At 54.8% G+C, this 13,844-nt stretch overlaps 1 protein-coding gene across 1 annotated transcript; it reads right to left on the bottom strand.

Moving 5' to 3' along the window:
• Positions 1-1,129: 1,129 nt before the first annotated feature.
• Positions 1,130-12,482, bottom strand: PCYOX1L (prenylcysteine oxidase 1 like). The gene is made up of 6 exons (XM_025924680.2): positions 12,331-12,482; positions 8,451-8,657; positions 6,591-6,765; positions 4,797-5,008; positions 2,572-2,712; positions 1,130-2,087 (listed from the first exon to the last, which is right to left on the bottom strand). Exons 1-6 carry the CDS (start codon positions 12,416-12,418, stop codon positions 1,426-1,428), a joined length of 1,485 nt encoding a protein of 494 aa, XP_025780465.1. The 5' UTR covers positions 12,419-12,482; the 3' UTR covers positions 1,130-1,425.
• Between the last annotated feature and the right edge of the window lie 1,362 nt (positions 12,483-13,844).

The raw sequence follows: 13,844 nt of genomic DNA, 5'->3' as shown, positions 1-13,844 counted from the left end.
TTGACAGAGTGCCTCTCTCTAACCCCCTTTCCGCTTCTCCTAACTTGTAGTCTGGATAAGGCTGCTCCAGGGGAGGGACCTGACTCTTCTAAGCCAATCAGCTTCTTCTCATCCCCTGTGTCCCTATTACTGGTCCAGCAGCTGAGTCTTAAACCAATTAGCACGCGGCATTTGCTCGGTCACAGAGAATTGGTTCAGCAGGGGCCCACTGCCCAGCTGGCCCAGAGCCGACTGTGTTCACAGTCGTGCGAGACCGCTGCCCCTGGGCGCTCTTGGCAGCCATCCTTGACCAGGAGAGAAAAAATGGCGCTGGCACAGCACAGAGCTGATGCCTGCCCTGTGCCCGGACTCTCATAACCAATAAAACCTCTTTTTATTGCTGAAGCCACTTTAAGATTGGTTTTCTACTACTTCAACCAGAGGTAGAACATTCTTACCGATGCGCCAGCTTCATAATTCCTATAATAACCGACAGGTACGCGCTACGTGCACTTTAAAGGCACCGTCTTCTTCACTGACACAACCATCACCTCAGCACAGCAAAAACAACTTCAAAGCCAATTTGGGCCTCCATCTACTTGAAGGATATTTTTGGACCACCCTCCACCACCTAGGAACCGGTATTCTTGCAAGAAAGGTCCACTGTATCACTCTTCGACCCTTGCATAATGGACACAATGGCCAACTCTTCCAGGTGCCGAGGAAAAGCTTTTCTCTTCCTATGGCCTGGTATATTTCCCTTTGCCCACTGGATGTCAGGAAGCTCAGAGCTATCCCAAGAGCTCCACTGAGGTCACCATCTCTTCCTTAGGTCCTACCACAGTCATGTCTCCCGACATGCAGTGTTGCTGAGAGGCTTGGCTGGTGTCTAGTAAGTTCTCAGCTAAGCGCCTCACATCTAGCAAGCGCACAGTACAGAGGAAGCTTTGATCATGTCTGATGTTTTCTGATCTTCCCTTCTACTTTATTTGTAACCGTCTGGTACCTGTATTTCATTGTAGGTATTGCCTCACACACATTTTGGGAGTAGGCAATGAAAAACAATAAAGAAATCTGGTTCATAGTTCTTTCCCCGTATTTCCTCCCAATGATCCCCGTATTCTAGTTAGAAAACCCAATCAGAAGCAGCTGGAGAGGGTGGATTTTTATTTCTTCTTAAAAAAAATAAATAAAATGAATACACGGGCTGGAATTTCCTTCCCTTCTCTCATTCTCCCCCTTAAAAAGAAGCAAACACTGTGAGAGTCCTTAAGACAGAGAGGCAGAGAGTGGGCCACCTGGACCCACGCCGGAAGGAGAAGCAGCTTGACACACGAGGGGCCGGAGCGAGGCCTGGCGGGGGAGCGCAGCCTGCCCGACCGTGGCCGCTAGCGGGGGTGATCTATCATCGGCGGGGATGGACCTTCCGGGATCTCCCCAGAGCCCTCACAGCTCAGTCTTCACCTTGTGCATCAGATCCTTCTGGTCAATCTTGTCTAGGTCCTGGTACCAGCGGTTGTAGGCCAGCAGGGCCACGTTCTTGGCAGCCACGGCCATCACCTCCACGGAGCTGGCCGCCCACTCCAGGGCATTGAGGTGGAAGAGCTGGTCGTGGAGGGCGAAGCGCGGGAGGCCGGTGTGGGAGCCGTACAGGGGGTGGGCCTGCCACTCGGCCGTCTGCACCGAGTAATAGGAGCGGAAGAGGGTCTTCAGCTGGGACCGGAGGAGGGGTTTGGGGGACTGCACTCGCCAAACGGCTGCCTCCTGAGGCTGCTTCCGCCGGAAGTTGGCCGAGATGTTGACGGGACAGATGTTGTCCAGGGCACAGAAGAAGTTGGGGAAATCCGTGGTGAGGATGCTGGCAAAGGGGAAAAGCTTAGGGTCGGGGAAACCAAAGTAGGAAGAGTTGAGGTAGCCATGGACCAAGGAGACGACGGTGGGCTGGAAAGGGCCCTGGACGGCATCAATGGGCGGGTCGAAGCCTTCGAAGCTGATGGTGCTGCTGCTGTTGTCCAGGTGCAGGGGGGTGGCGATGACCACTATGTCATAGAAGTCAGAGCCATTGCCCACCTCGTTCTCATACTCTACATAGTACAAGGGTTTCCCTTCTGGAAGGAGAGAGAATAGAGCACAGAAGTCGATTTATTTCTCGGTTTCTACCCACTGATCTCCCCCTGGGGCCTAGTGCTGAGGGGATGAGACTCCCGTGCACCTGGGCTGTCCAGATGGTGGGTCCTGGGCTTTCCATGCCGGTGTGGCTGCAGGGTGAGCACTGGACTGGGAGTCAGGAGACCTGAGCTTTGGCTCTAGCTCTGCTGTGGACTAGCTGGAGGAACTTGGGCAAGGCTGTGGCTCGAAGTCCTCCGTGGTCAAACGAACTGGGCTAGATGAAGGCAAGTCTCAGCTTTCTGGCTCTGACATTTGACTCAGGACGACAGTGCCCTCTGGCGTCACTCGGCAGTGTCGGGGCTTTCCACGGGTCTGTTGGAACCACTCCCCCGCAGATCAAAGACCAGGGCGTAGGGGCAGAGTGGTGGAGGTGAGCACGGGTCTAGGAATGGAGTGGCCACACCCCGTGCTCTGCTCACTCACCTGTCTGTTGCAGGGTCACAGTGGTCACTGTGGCATGGATCACATTGGCCTTGGTGAGCTTCAGCAGACCGGAACAAACCAGCTTGTTGCCTCCCTCCACAGACCACAGGCTGCCCTGGGCCCCAGCGAGCGACATGGCTCCTAGGCAAAGCGGGGGAGAGCGGCCAGTGGGTTCTCAGAACCACTGGGCTGTGTGGCTGGAGAGTCCAGCACCATTCTGCCCGCTGAGCCCTCCCTCTCAGGCCCGACTTTCCCAACACGGACAATGAGAGAAAACACACACCCACAAATACAACAAACTTTACAATGCGCTGAAGTCAAAATATGCTCAGGGCAAGAGCCAGCTATAAAAGACCACAGATTGTAAGATTCTGTTTACACAGATCGCCCAGAAGGGGCAAATCCATAGAAATGCAGAGTGGATTTGTGGTTGTCCAGGGTTAGACGGCAGGGGGTTACTGGGGAAGTGATGGCCATGGTTATGGGATTTTCTGGAGGCCACGAGAGTATTCCAAAATTGACTGGGATGATGGCTACACCACTCAAAACCATTGAATTGTTCACTTTAAATAGGTGGATTGGGGGCACCCGGCTGGTTCAGTCGGTGACTGAACTCTTGATCTCGGGGTTGTGAGTTCGAGCCCCACGTGGGGTGTAGCGATTACTTAAAAATAAAACCTTAAAAAAAAATAAAGGGGCGAATTGTGTGGTATATGAATTGTATCTTGAAGGATACACACAAGTACTGGAAGACGGAGCAGGACAGCCTCGTTGAGGGGACACTTGGCAGGACCTGAAGGCTGGGAGGGAGGTAACCATGCCAACAGCCAGAGGAACAGCAGCCCGGCGGCCGTGGGAGGTACTTGCTAAGTACAAACCTTTTCATTCATTTAGCCAACAAAAACGGGCTGAGTGCCTCCAATGGTCCAGGCCCTTTTCTAAGTGTTTGGGATACCCAGTAAACAAAGGAGACAGAGCTTCCCGCCCCTGGGAAGCCTACCTCCTAGTGGGAAGAGATGAAAGTGGATTAAATAGACAGCTAGAAGCTGCTGGCCACAGGGTAGGGGGACTGGCCCTGCTGCGGGCAGGAGTGGGGTGGCAGGGTAGCTTCCATGAAAAGGAACGTCTGCACAAAGACATGGTGGGGAGCAAGAGTTTACCAGAGAAGAATGTTCCAGGTGGAGGGAGGGCCACCCAAAAGCCCCAAGATAGGGGTGTGTCTGGAACGCTGGAGGCATGAAAAGGAGGCCGGAGTGGTTGGAGCGGGGATGAATGAGCAGGTAGGTGGTGGGGCCCAGGCCAGGCGGTGCCTTGAAGGCCACTGGAAGGGCTCTGGGTTTTACTTGAAGGCAAGCGGGAGCCCTTAACAGAGTTTTACACATAGGCCTGACATGATGTGTCTTTTGTTTTAAAAGGATCCTGCAGCTGAGCCCGCAGGGGGAAGGGGGCAGGAGGGCGGGGAGAGGGGCCTGGTGGGAGACCTGTAGTAATCCAGGTCAGGGAGGAAATGGCGGTGGGAAGCAGCCAGACCCTGGATATATGCGGAAGGCAAAGCAGATGAGATTTCTTGACATACCATGTGGTGGACATGAGAGAAAGAACGAGTCAAGGTTTTGGCTGGAGCCACACAGAGGAGCTACTACCAACCAAGCTGGGAAGACCGCAGGGGAGGCGGGCTTGAGGGGAAGGGTCAGGCGTTCAGGTCTGGCCACGCTGAGTGCCCTCCAGGCCTCCCAGTGGAGGCACCTGCTGAATGTGCAGTCCTGGAGGTCATGCTCGGGAGCCAGCGGGTGGAAGCGTGAGTGGTCGAGAAGAGGACCATGAACCTGAACCTTCCATGTCAGCAGCCTAGGAGGAGGGATGGACCCAGCCTGCGCAGGTCGTGAACATGCCCCCTGGCCCCAGGAACGAGCTGGGGAGAGGAGACGTGCTGACGGAGGAGTACCCGGGGGCTCCGAGGTCCCAGTGGGGCAGTTCCTGAAACTCAGTGGTGGAAACACACTGGACCTAAGATCTCAGCTTTCCTTTCGCCATCTGAGAAGTGGGGCGAACACTATCTCCTGCCAGCCTGGAGGACTGATGGCCAGAATCAAATAGGGTTGAGGCAATAAGGTGCTTAGTCAACTAGGCCTGGTAAAAGTGAGGTTATTACGGGGAGCCCAGCCCCTTCCGGGCGCTGTGGGCCAGGGGAAGGGCAGGAGGCAGGCCGAGGGCCAGAGGCTCACCGGCAAAGGCGGGCATCGCCGCGGACTGGCCGTAGCTGGCCCGCAGGACTGCAGAGACGACGTCGTCGATGAAGCGCTGAGTGACGCCCACCTGGAGCAGGGACTCGGCCACGGAGCGCTGGGTCATGTTGACAAAGGCAGACTCGCCCAGCGAGTAGAGCAGCTCCTCCACGCCTGAGAAGGCGTAACCATGGGCCTGGTACTTATAGATCCTGGAAGACATGCAGAGGAGCCCTTGTGCCGAAAGGCCTTCTGGCTGACCGCCCACTGCTGGCTCACCGCACCCGAGAGCCCCAGCAGGGACCTGCCCCTCCTCTCCGTGTAGGGGGGAGAGAAGGCTGATTACTCGGCCCGTTTGCTGACTCTGACGGTCCTTTCCCAGCCACAGCGACAGTGCAGAGGGTGGGGCGGACACCCTGGAATCCCACTAGACCTGGCTTCACATCACGGCTCTGCTAAATGATGACTCCGGCACCCCTGTGAGGGCACAGCCCACTTCTCACTTGGGGGGACGACTGACGGGCAGTGTGGGCCACAGCCGGCCCCCACAGACGCTGCCCCGTCTGCAGCGGCTTTGGCTCTGCGCTGGCTTCTGGGGCCACACTGGACCCGATGGCGCCTGTCTCACACCAACATCATCATGCTCTGTGCTAGCCCAGACTGGCCTCCTGTCCGGCTCCATCCAACAGGCTCTCACGCAGCCCCGAGCTCCCATCTCGTCCCTCCACATCTCCCCGCCTCCCGGTCTCAGGGACTAGCGGTTGCTGGGACTCATCTGCTGGTAGATTTCCAGAGGTACTGGTCCTTGAAACGCTGCCTCTGCCTGGGCTACTTAGTAACCGTGTTGACTCTGATCGTCAATGGGACGTCCAGACAGAGTTCCTCTCCCGCGAAAGAAAAAACTCAGCGTTGTCGGTTTGGGTAAAATTGACAGGGGAGAGAAACAGAAGAAACAAGAGGGGTAAGGACATAACCTTTGGGGGACACCTGGAAAATATAAGAAGTGCCATGAAAGGCGCAGCTGAGGAGGTGGGGAAAGTGGAGGAGGCCAGGGGGCCACCTTGAATGACCGCCTCTGGGCCAGGAGGCGGGGAGGACATACAGCGGAGAGCTGGGGTGCCAACCGGCGAGTGGGTGAACTGTGGGAAGTGGACAGAGTGACACTGGACCACTTGTGCTCATTATCTGAAGGGGTCGGGGAGGAGACCGGGACCCAGGGAGGAGGGAAGTGGTGAAAAAAGGAGCTTGTTCTAGATAGGGAAACTGGGGGAGAGCAGGGCTTGTAAGCGGGTGGCCCACAGGCTGCGTGAGGCCTATACATGCTTCATTTTGCTTATTTATAAGATGAATTGGTTGCATGTATTGAAAAACCAGATTTCACACATAACTCTGGGTTTCTAGCTTCTTCCAAAAAACTGGAAGATCTCGCCACATGAGGTCAGCATTGCCACGCAGCCACAGCTGGCTGCCCCCTTGGGTGGGGCCTTGCTCCTCAGGGCACCTGCTCCCTCCTCTTCTCTGCCCCCTCTCTATTGCACTCATTTACATCCCTGGTGCGCCCCCTGCAGGTGGCTGTATTTGCAACCCAGGCTCTTAATTCATCACCAGTTCAGCGGAGGGAAGGAATGCTAGTGCGGCAACACCAGAGACCCATCCCCGCACTGTGCGGGGCTCTCACACGCGAGCAAGGAAGTCCCTTTTCCTTCTCGACAATTTACAGTCCAGCTGGGTCCCTCCCCGTCTCTCTTCCTCCCTCCCTCCAGAAGGCCTTGCCTGCGGCCTGCCCCGCTGTACCTCATGAACTTCTCCATGACCTCCTCCACCCACATCTGCAGCCTCAGGAAGCTGATGCCGTAGTGCCACCAGAGGCGGAAGAGGTTCAGCAGGTACCAGTCCGTCTCTTCCAGCACGAAGTGTTCCCCGCTGAAGATGGCGCTCCTGCCCACCACCTCTCGCCGGTGCCTCAGCCCTGAGGAGACAGGGAGGAGCCCCTCAGGTCCCTCTCACGGGGCCCCCAAGGAGATCTAGCGGTGCCTGAAGCAAAACGCAGGGTCCTCCTGAAGGATGCAAACGGACGGGCTCCATTAAAGGGAATATGAACTCTACAGTTTGTTCATCTTTGCTGCTTGTTTAAAACAGTGAATGAGGGGCGCCTGGGTGGCTCAGTCGGTTAAGCGTCCGACTTCGGCTCAGGTCATGATCTCACGGTCCGTGAGTTCAAGCCCCTGTCTGAGTGCTGACAGCTCAGAGCCTGGAGCCCGCTTCGGATTCTGTGTCTCCCTCTCTCTCTGCCCCTCCCCCGTTTGTGCTCTGTCTCTCTCTGTCTCAAAAATAAATAAACATTAAAAAAAAAAAAGTAAATAAAACAGTAAATGAATGCACTGGGCTGGCTAGTCAATAAAGACGTGACAATGTAAATAATATGCCAGTTCAGTTTTTTTTTTTTCCCACAGGGATCCACTCAGTCATGAGGGAGGGAAATTCAGATGTCATCCCGGAATGTCCAGGGGCTGACAGCTGCAGGGCTTGCTCTCGGACGGTGGCCTTGAACACCAAGACCGCCTGGAAGGACTCACGGCTCTTTGCAAGCTTCCACATGCTACAGCTCACAGAGCCCTGAGACTTAAGCATCTCACTTTATCCTCTCTCAGCTTGGGAAGAGGCAGAACAGGTGACAGCATCCCAGTTAAAGATGTAGAAACCGAGGCTTAGAGGTTATAGACCTGCCCCAAGCCACAGGTTTTTGTACATTTCCCTCCTACTCCTGTCCCTGAGCCACTAAGTTCCCCCATCCCAAGGGCAACATTCCTTCAGCATCCTTCCAGAGACATTTTCTGCAAACACTCATACGTGTATATATCTAGGGGGTTCTTCCTCCTCCCCCCCCCACCCTCCACACACTGCTCTGCAACATCCTGACGTACTGTGTCTTGTAGATTGTTCTATACTTGGGCAAAAAGGACTTCCTCAATCTGCCTGCTGAACTGTCTGCTGGCTATTTAATATTTACTCTCAGACCCCAGTGGGTGGGACATGGGATATTTTCAACCTTTTGCTACTACAAACAACACTGTAATGAATAACCCTGTGTGCATGCCACTTAGCACATCTTCAAGTATACCTGCGGGATCCCTTCTGAGAAGCCGAGTTTGTGCGTCAAACAGTGTATGTCTTTGTGGCTTTGCTACATGCTGCTGGGGTTGAATCCAGCTCTCTTACTCATTAGCTGCGGGGCCCCAGCCAAGGTGTAGACACCCTCTGAGCCTCCGTTTCCTCAGGAGATACAACCCCTGTCTTGCAGGAGGGACGACTGGAGGTGAGGTAATGCCTACGCCTAGAAGGATGTTGGGTACCTGGCAAGCACACAGCATGTGGAAGCCATAAGATTATGGCTATTGAGAGGCAGCAAATTGAAAGGGAAGGAAACTGGCCCGGGAGTCCAACCTGTGCTCTAATCCGGGCTCTGCAACTAACTCTCTGCGTAACCTCAGGCAAGTGCCTTCCCCTCCCTGGTCTCAGCTGCTCCATCTGTAAAACGAGGAGACTGGGCTACGTGACCTTCCAGCCTTGACCTTCGGGGAGATCTGGAAAGAGCCCAAAGGCTGCCGCCAGCCTCGGGCGCTGTGTGCTGGAGCCCCGGGACGGTGCACTCACCCAGCTGCTTGACGAAGTCCTGCATGTGCAGGCTCAGGGAGTGGAAGGAGGCGGCCCCGCTCTCATAGTGCTGCTTGTTGACTGAGATGGTGGCCAGGCGGCCGCCCACGGTCCCCTTCTCGAACACGTCGATCTGCACCCGGGGGCCGAAGTGCTGCTGGAGGAAATGGGCCACGGCAGAGCCCCCGATCCCGGCCCCCACCACGGCTGTCAGCAGGCCCGGGAGGCAGACGAGGGGAGAGACAGAGAGCAAGGCCGTGAGGATACAGGTGCCACCCTCGTGGCCTCCTGGGTGGTGGCTCCCAGGCCCTTGCGTTTCATCGGCTTATGCCATCTCAAAAAGGAAATCTGCAGCTAGTGTTTAGTAAAGCTATCAAAAAAGAGCAAAGGACAACCTGAAAACCGTCACCTAGTAACCCTCCTTTTGTCACGAAAGGGACACCTTGGCAGCACAAAGAGCAGGAAAGAAATCTCAAAATTCTGGAGGATCATTTAAAGAGAATACATTTAACCTTACACAAACTCGTTATATTGTCCCCGTTTTTATTTCACTATGAATTGGTGAAAACTTGGTCACTGACAGGTACTGTTAGGTTAGAACAGTGTTTGGAAACTCAACCCAGGGGTCGGCAAAGTACAGCCCATGGGCCAAATCCAGGCCCACGCCTGTTTTTGCAAATAAAGTTTTATCAGAACACAGCCACACTCTCTGTAGTGGGTCTATGGCTGTTTTCATGCTATGGTGGCAGGCCTAAACTGTTTATTCTCTGGCCCTTTCCTGAAGGCGTCAGCCAACGACTGGTCTAATGCAACCTACCACCTGGCACTTAAACCTCTTTTACATCTGTGTTTGCCAAGACTGGAATACACCCTGTGACGGGTTGCTCACTACCATGCTGGGCACTCTATATTGGTCTGGAGTCTTGCTCCAAAGTTTCGGCTCTGGGGTCTTTCTGGATCTTATCATCCACTGTCTTTCCTATGCCTCCTGCCTTCCTGCTATTTCTAAACTTGGTTCATATGCCGTGAGTGTTCTCATCCAAGTCACTGATAAAAACGTTTCACTGGCAACGTGGGCTCTGAGGTGCTCCTAGGATCCACGGTCCAGGCAGATCCTAATCTCGATGCTAATGCTGAATAGCACGGTGCAAAGCCAGCAGAGCAGCTGTGAGGCTATGGAACTGGATAGCCACACCACCCACACTGTTTGCCCACCACGTATCTGAGACACAGGTTCCCTCTCATCTGACAGTTGTGGAACTCGGTCCAAAAAGAAAGTGAGACAAATCTGGTGTGATCTGTCCTCACTAGACCCATGTTGGACCCATGACGGACCACCAGCTCCTGTCAAGAAGGCAAAACTACAGGGTTCTTTATGATCTGGCCTCCACGGCCTTACTCCCCGCCCCACCGCCCAACACTCCACCTTCTTGTCTGCCTTGACTTGCCTGTCTCACACTTGTGCCTTTGCCTGCGCTGCTCAGGAATGCTGTCACCTTTCACCTCGCTGCTTCTGTGGCCCCCGCCTGTAATTGGAGCTTGGCTTGCCGGGCTCACCGCAGACAAGTCAGGTGTCACTCCCACATATCCCTGCAGCACACGTTCCTACCCCGGGGCTCGCCCTTGCACACTATCCTCCACTCTCCTCGTTTAAGGACCGGGCGCGGCTCACTATGCCCCCAGATCCTGGCAGGCGGTAAAGCGAAGGATTTGCTGCATCTTGAAAAAAACAAACCACTTCCTCCTTTCCAGTGTTGACAAAGCCATTTTCAAGAATGCCCTTAACCTTTACAAAGCGGTGTGCTCCCTTCCCCTCCATTTGCGGCGGAGTCCCAAATTACCCATTTTTCAGAGGAACTACTCTCACGAAGCCTGGAAGCCGCCCACAGGGCTATAGGGAAGCGGAAGAGCTCACCCCATCGAGAACCAGCTCATCCGACCCCCACAACCTGACGCCCACTCTCTAGTCCATGGTAAGATGTGCTGGGGCACAAGCGAATCAAACAAGGCTTTTGTCCTCCTGAGCTCATGCAGGGAGTGGGCAGACAGACTCATGGACGATGAGCTAGGACAACGTGTGACCAAGTGAAGCAACAGGGTTCCAGGGAATCCTGAAGAGGAAGCAGTGAATTCTGCCTGAGGATATGCAGACCAGGCTCCACAGGGGAAATAACGTTTGGACAGTCGGCTTTGCCAGGCAGCAGAAACACTCTCCACAGTGACATGGGCATGTGGAACTGGGAGGGGGGGTCGGGGGTGAGGCGTTTAAAGGGTCCAAAGCCACACTGAGGTATTCAGATTTGACCCCCCAGCAGTCCGAGGGTGAAGCCCTCCTCACAGGAAGTTTCTTCATTCTCGTGTGTAGAGTCCAAATCACCAAGGGCGAAGTCAAGCTTTTGTCAGACAGCTAAGGACAGTCAAAAAAGCTACGGGGCATCTTGGCATTGCCCAGCGTCCTGCCCTGGGTGACCCCTGGGGCCAGGTGGGCAGGGCCAGCTGGAAAGACTCAGCGAACTCTGCTGCCCACTTTTGAGAGATGGGGGAGGGCCCCGCACCTCCAGACACGGCCTGCCTGACTTCCCCATCTTTCGAAGCCTGGCTCAAAATCCACCTTCTCTAACCCCTCTAGCTCTCAGGATTTCTCTCTCCCCGGAAAGCCCTAAACTCTCAGTCCTGGCAGGCTTGTCTGTCTTACCTCTTCATGGCCTGAGCTGTGGTTTTGTAATCCAAAGGAGCCTTAGTCCTGTCCTAGCCCAGTAAGTCTGTGGTGCTCCCGCGGGACATGCTTCCCTGCCAACAAGGGTACAGAGAGGGCAGCTTCGTGGAGTAGGGCTCTGTACCCACCCCCCCGCCCCCCACCAGAAGCCTAGCATCTCTGCCCGTGGGAATTTTATATGTGAGGGAGCTTGAACATCTTTGGGAGTCATGTAGAGTTAAAGTGACAACTGTGATGAGAAATAAACTGCAAACAAATAGGGAACTCGAGCCAGTGATATGCACGATGGAGTATTTAGCATGGTGCCCCGATGTCCGCGATTTATTTTGAAATGCATCAAGTTAATGGGTGGGTGATAATTAGGTAATAATGCAAGTACAGTAGCAGTTTGCTACAGGCAGAATCTTGGTGGCGAGTACATAGATGATCCCTGTATATCCAGTTCTTTCAACTTTGCCCATGTTCGAAATTTTTCAAAATGAAACATTGTAATAAAAACCAAGATGACTGCTGTTAAAAGTTCTTCCCTGTCGTCCAACAAATCTATCTCCACTAGACCTACCACGGGCTCGGTCTCCTATTCTCCCTGAGGTTTTGGCTTAGATGTTACTCCTAGGAAGCCTCCAGAGGCCTCCCAGAGGCCTGAAGGGGTGGGTGGAAATGCTCTCCCTATCAGGGTACCTTCTCGGCCTTACCACCGACTTCCCTGTATTGCGCCGTCTCTCCTCCAGACAGGAGCTACGGAGCACTGTGCCTGCTACACTGACGGCCCTCAATAAGCCTTCATTCATGAATGACATCACCCACACCCAGTCCTCTCTGTCATCCATCGGGGCACTTGGCAAAGAGCCAGGTCCACTGTAGATGCTTACTGTCCGTGGACCTTCTGGTGAGATCTGTGGCCAGTCCTGCCCCGAGCCTCTTTTCCAGCCCCAGGCAGGCGTCGCCACATGCCCACGCCACCCGGGATCAGCACCTTGCCCACTGCCGGTCCCCTTCCTCGCCCACTCTCAGTCCCTCGCCTCTTCCCCAGCCAGCTCCTCTCCGGAAGACCCCTCCCTCGCCCAGTTTCCCTCCCCTTCCCCCACCCGGCAGCTCCCTGCTGCGATCCCTTTTCCCTCGCAGCCCTCCCCCGCGCAGCCCCCCACCCTGTCCTTCCCGCACCGATTTTGCTGGGCCGGGCATCTCCGCCTGTGGCGGCGGCGGCCAGGAGCGCGGCCAGCGCGGCGAGGAGCCGGGCAGCGCGGGCCATGGCGGGCGGCGATCCGGGCTGCACGCCGGGGTTCGGTCGCTCGCGGGTTGGCGCTGGGCTCGCCGCCCCGCCCCGGCGCCCCACTGGCTGTTCCGCCTTCAGCCCGCCGGTCACAGCCTCTCATTGGGCGAGCGGCCGTCTTTCTCCAGCAAGAGGCCCTCATTAGCTGCATCCCTCTCGGGCAGGCTCTGTCATTAGCAGCTTCCCCGTCCCGCCTCCTCGATGCGGCTTCCTCATTGGCTGGCTCGTCCTGCCCACGCGCAGGTGTGCGCGCTTCCACCGAACAGCATCAGGACCGGGGCCCCACTGCGGGGGACCCTGACGGGAGGGAGACCCGAATCTCTGACCGCCTCGGTTCAAGCCCAGCCGCTGAGAGTTACTAGCTCTCTAACGTGCCTTCTCTGTGTCTCATTCGGTTTCCCTGCTCTGCCTTTCTAAGTGGTTGTGACAATCACGTGAGATAAGGGACGTGATACCGCTCGGCAGTGTCTGCAAGTGCAGCAAATTGCTGACCAGGCGTGCAGCCATGGTGGCCAGGCGCTACCCGCTGCATGCGTGGAAACGAGCCAGATGCTTTCGAGACTGCTGTTACCGACGTGTATTTGCAGTTTCTACATACAGTTTGCATCTCTGCCTTCTACTTAAACAAAGGCGCGGGGGGCGCCTGGGTGGCTCGTTCGGTTGGGCGACCGACTTCAGCTCAAGTCATGATCTCCCGGCTCCTGAGTTCAAGACCCCTGCTGGGCCCAGTGCAGACAGCTCAGAGCCTGGAATCTGCTTTGGATTCTGTGATTCCTCTCTCTGCCCCTCCCCTGTTAATGCTCTGTCTCTCTCTCTCAAAAAGGAAATATTTTAAAAAATTAAAAAAAAAAAAAAAAGGAAAGATTTCATCTAGTCTCTTCTCAGGGGGAGGAAAGGTAGTAAGGAAGGATAAGCTCCCATTTTCACCCTCCAAGAAAACAAGAGCAGCGCAGCGTGGTTAGTACTTTTCACCGTGAAGGGCAGATTCCTCTAGCAGAAAATAAAGTTGGGAATGAGTTTCATGATAAATAAGGAAAACCCATATTTATCCAGTCAGATTATGGCTAAAAGAAGAAACTGAAAGGATTCAGAGAATAGTAAAAGAGCATATGGCTGGGATTCTAAGTCGGCTTTGTGAGTCTCAACAAGGCCAAACTGGATTACTAGTCAAGTGGTAGATGAACAAGCATGCGCTTCTTAGAATCTTAAAAAAAAAATCTTCTTGGCAATGCTATTTCAGAAAGGAAAACTTTTTTTTTAAGTTTATTGATTTTTGAGAGAGCGAGCGTGATCGAGGGAGGTGCAGAGTGAGACAGAGAATCCCAAGCAGCGATGCAGTGCTTGAATTCACAGAAGGGTGAGATCATGACCTGAGCTGAAACCAAGTTGGATGCTTAACCTACTG

This window comes from Puma concolor, chromosome A1 (genome assembly GCF_028749965.1).
Source record: "Puma concolor isolate L17-30 chromosome A1, mPumCon1.1.hap2, whole genome shotgun sequence".
Lineage (NCBI taxonomy): Eukaryota > Metazoa > Chordata > Mammalia > Carnivora > Felidae > Puma > Puma concolor.
The sequence above is the reverse complement of the archived record's forward strand: the minus strand, read 5'-3'. Positions and strand labels throughout refer to the sequence as shown.

What these genes read in the sequence shown, in the direction of transcription:
- PCYOX1L (XM_025924680.2), bottom strand. Translation starts at nt 12,418, where the DNA reads ATGGCCCGCGCTGCCCGGCTCCTCGCCGCGCTGGCCGCGCTCCTGGCC. An exon ending in GTCATGGAGAAGTTCATGAG is followed by an intron (nt 5,009 to 6,590) that starts GTACAGCGGGGC and finishes CATGTCTTCCAG; the next exon opens with GATCTATAAGTACCAGGCCC. An exon ending in TGTGACCCTGCAACAGACAG is followed by an intron (nt 2,088 to 2,571) that starts GTGAGTGAGCAG and finishes CTCTCCTTCCAG; the next exon opens with AAGGGAAACCCTTGTACTAT.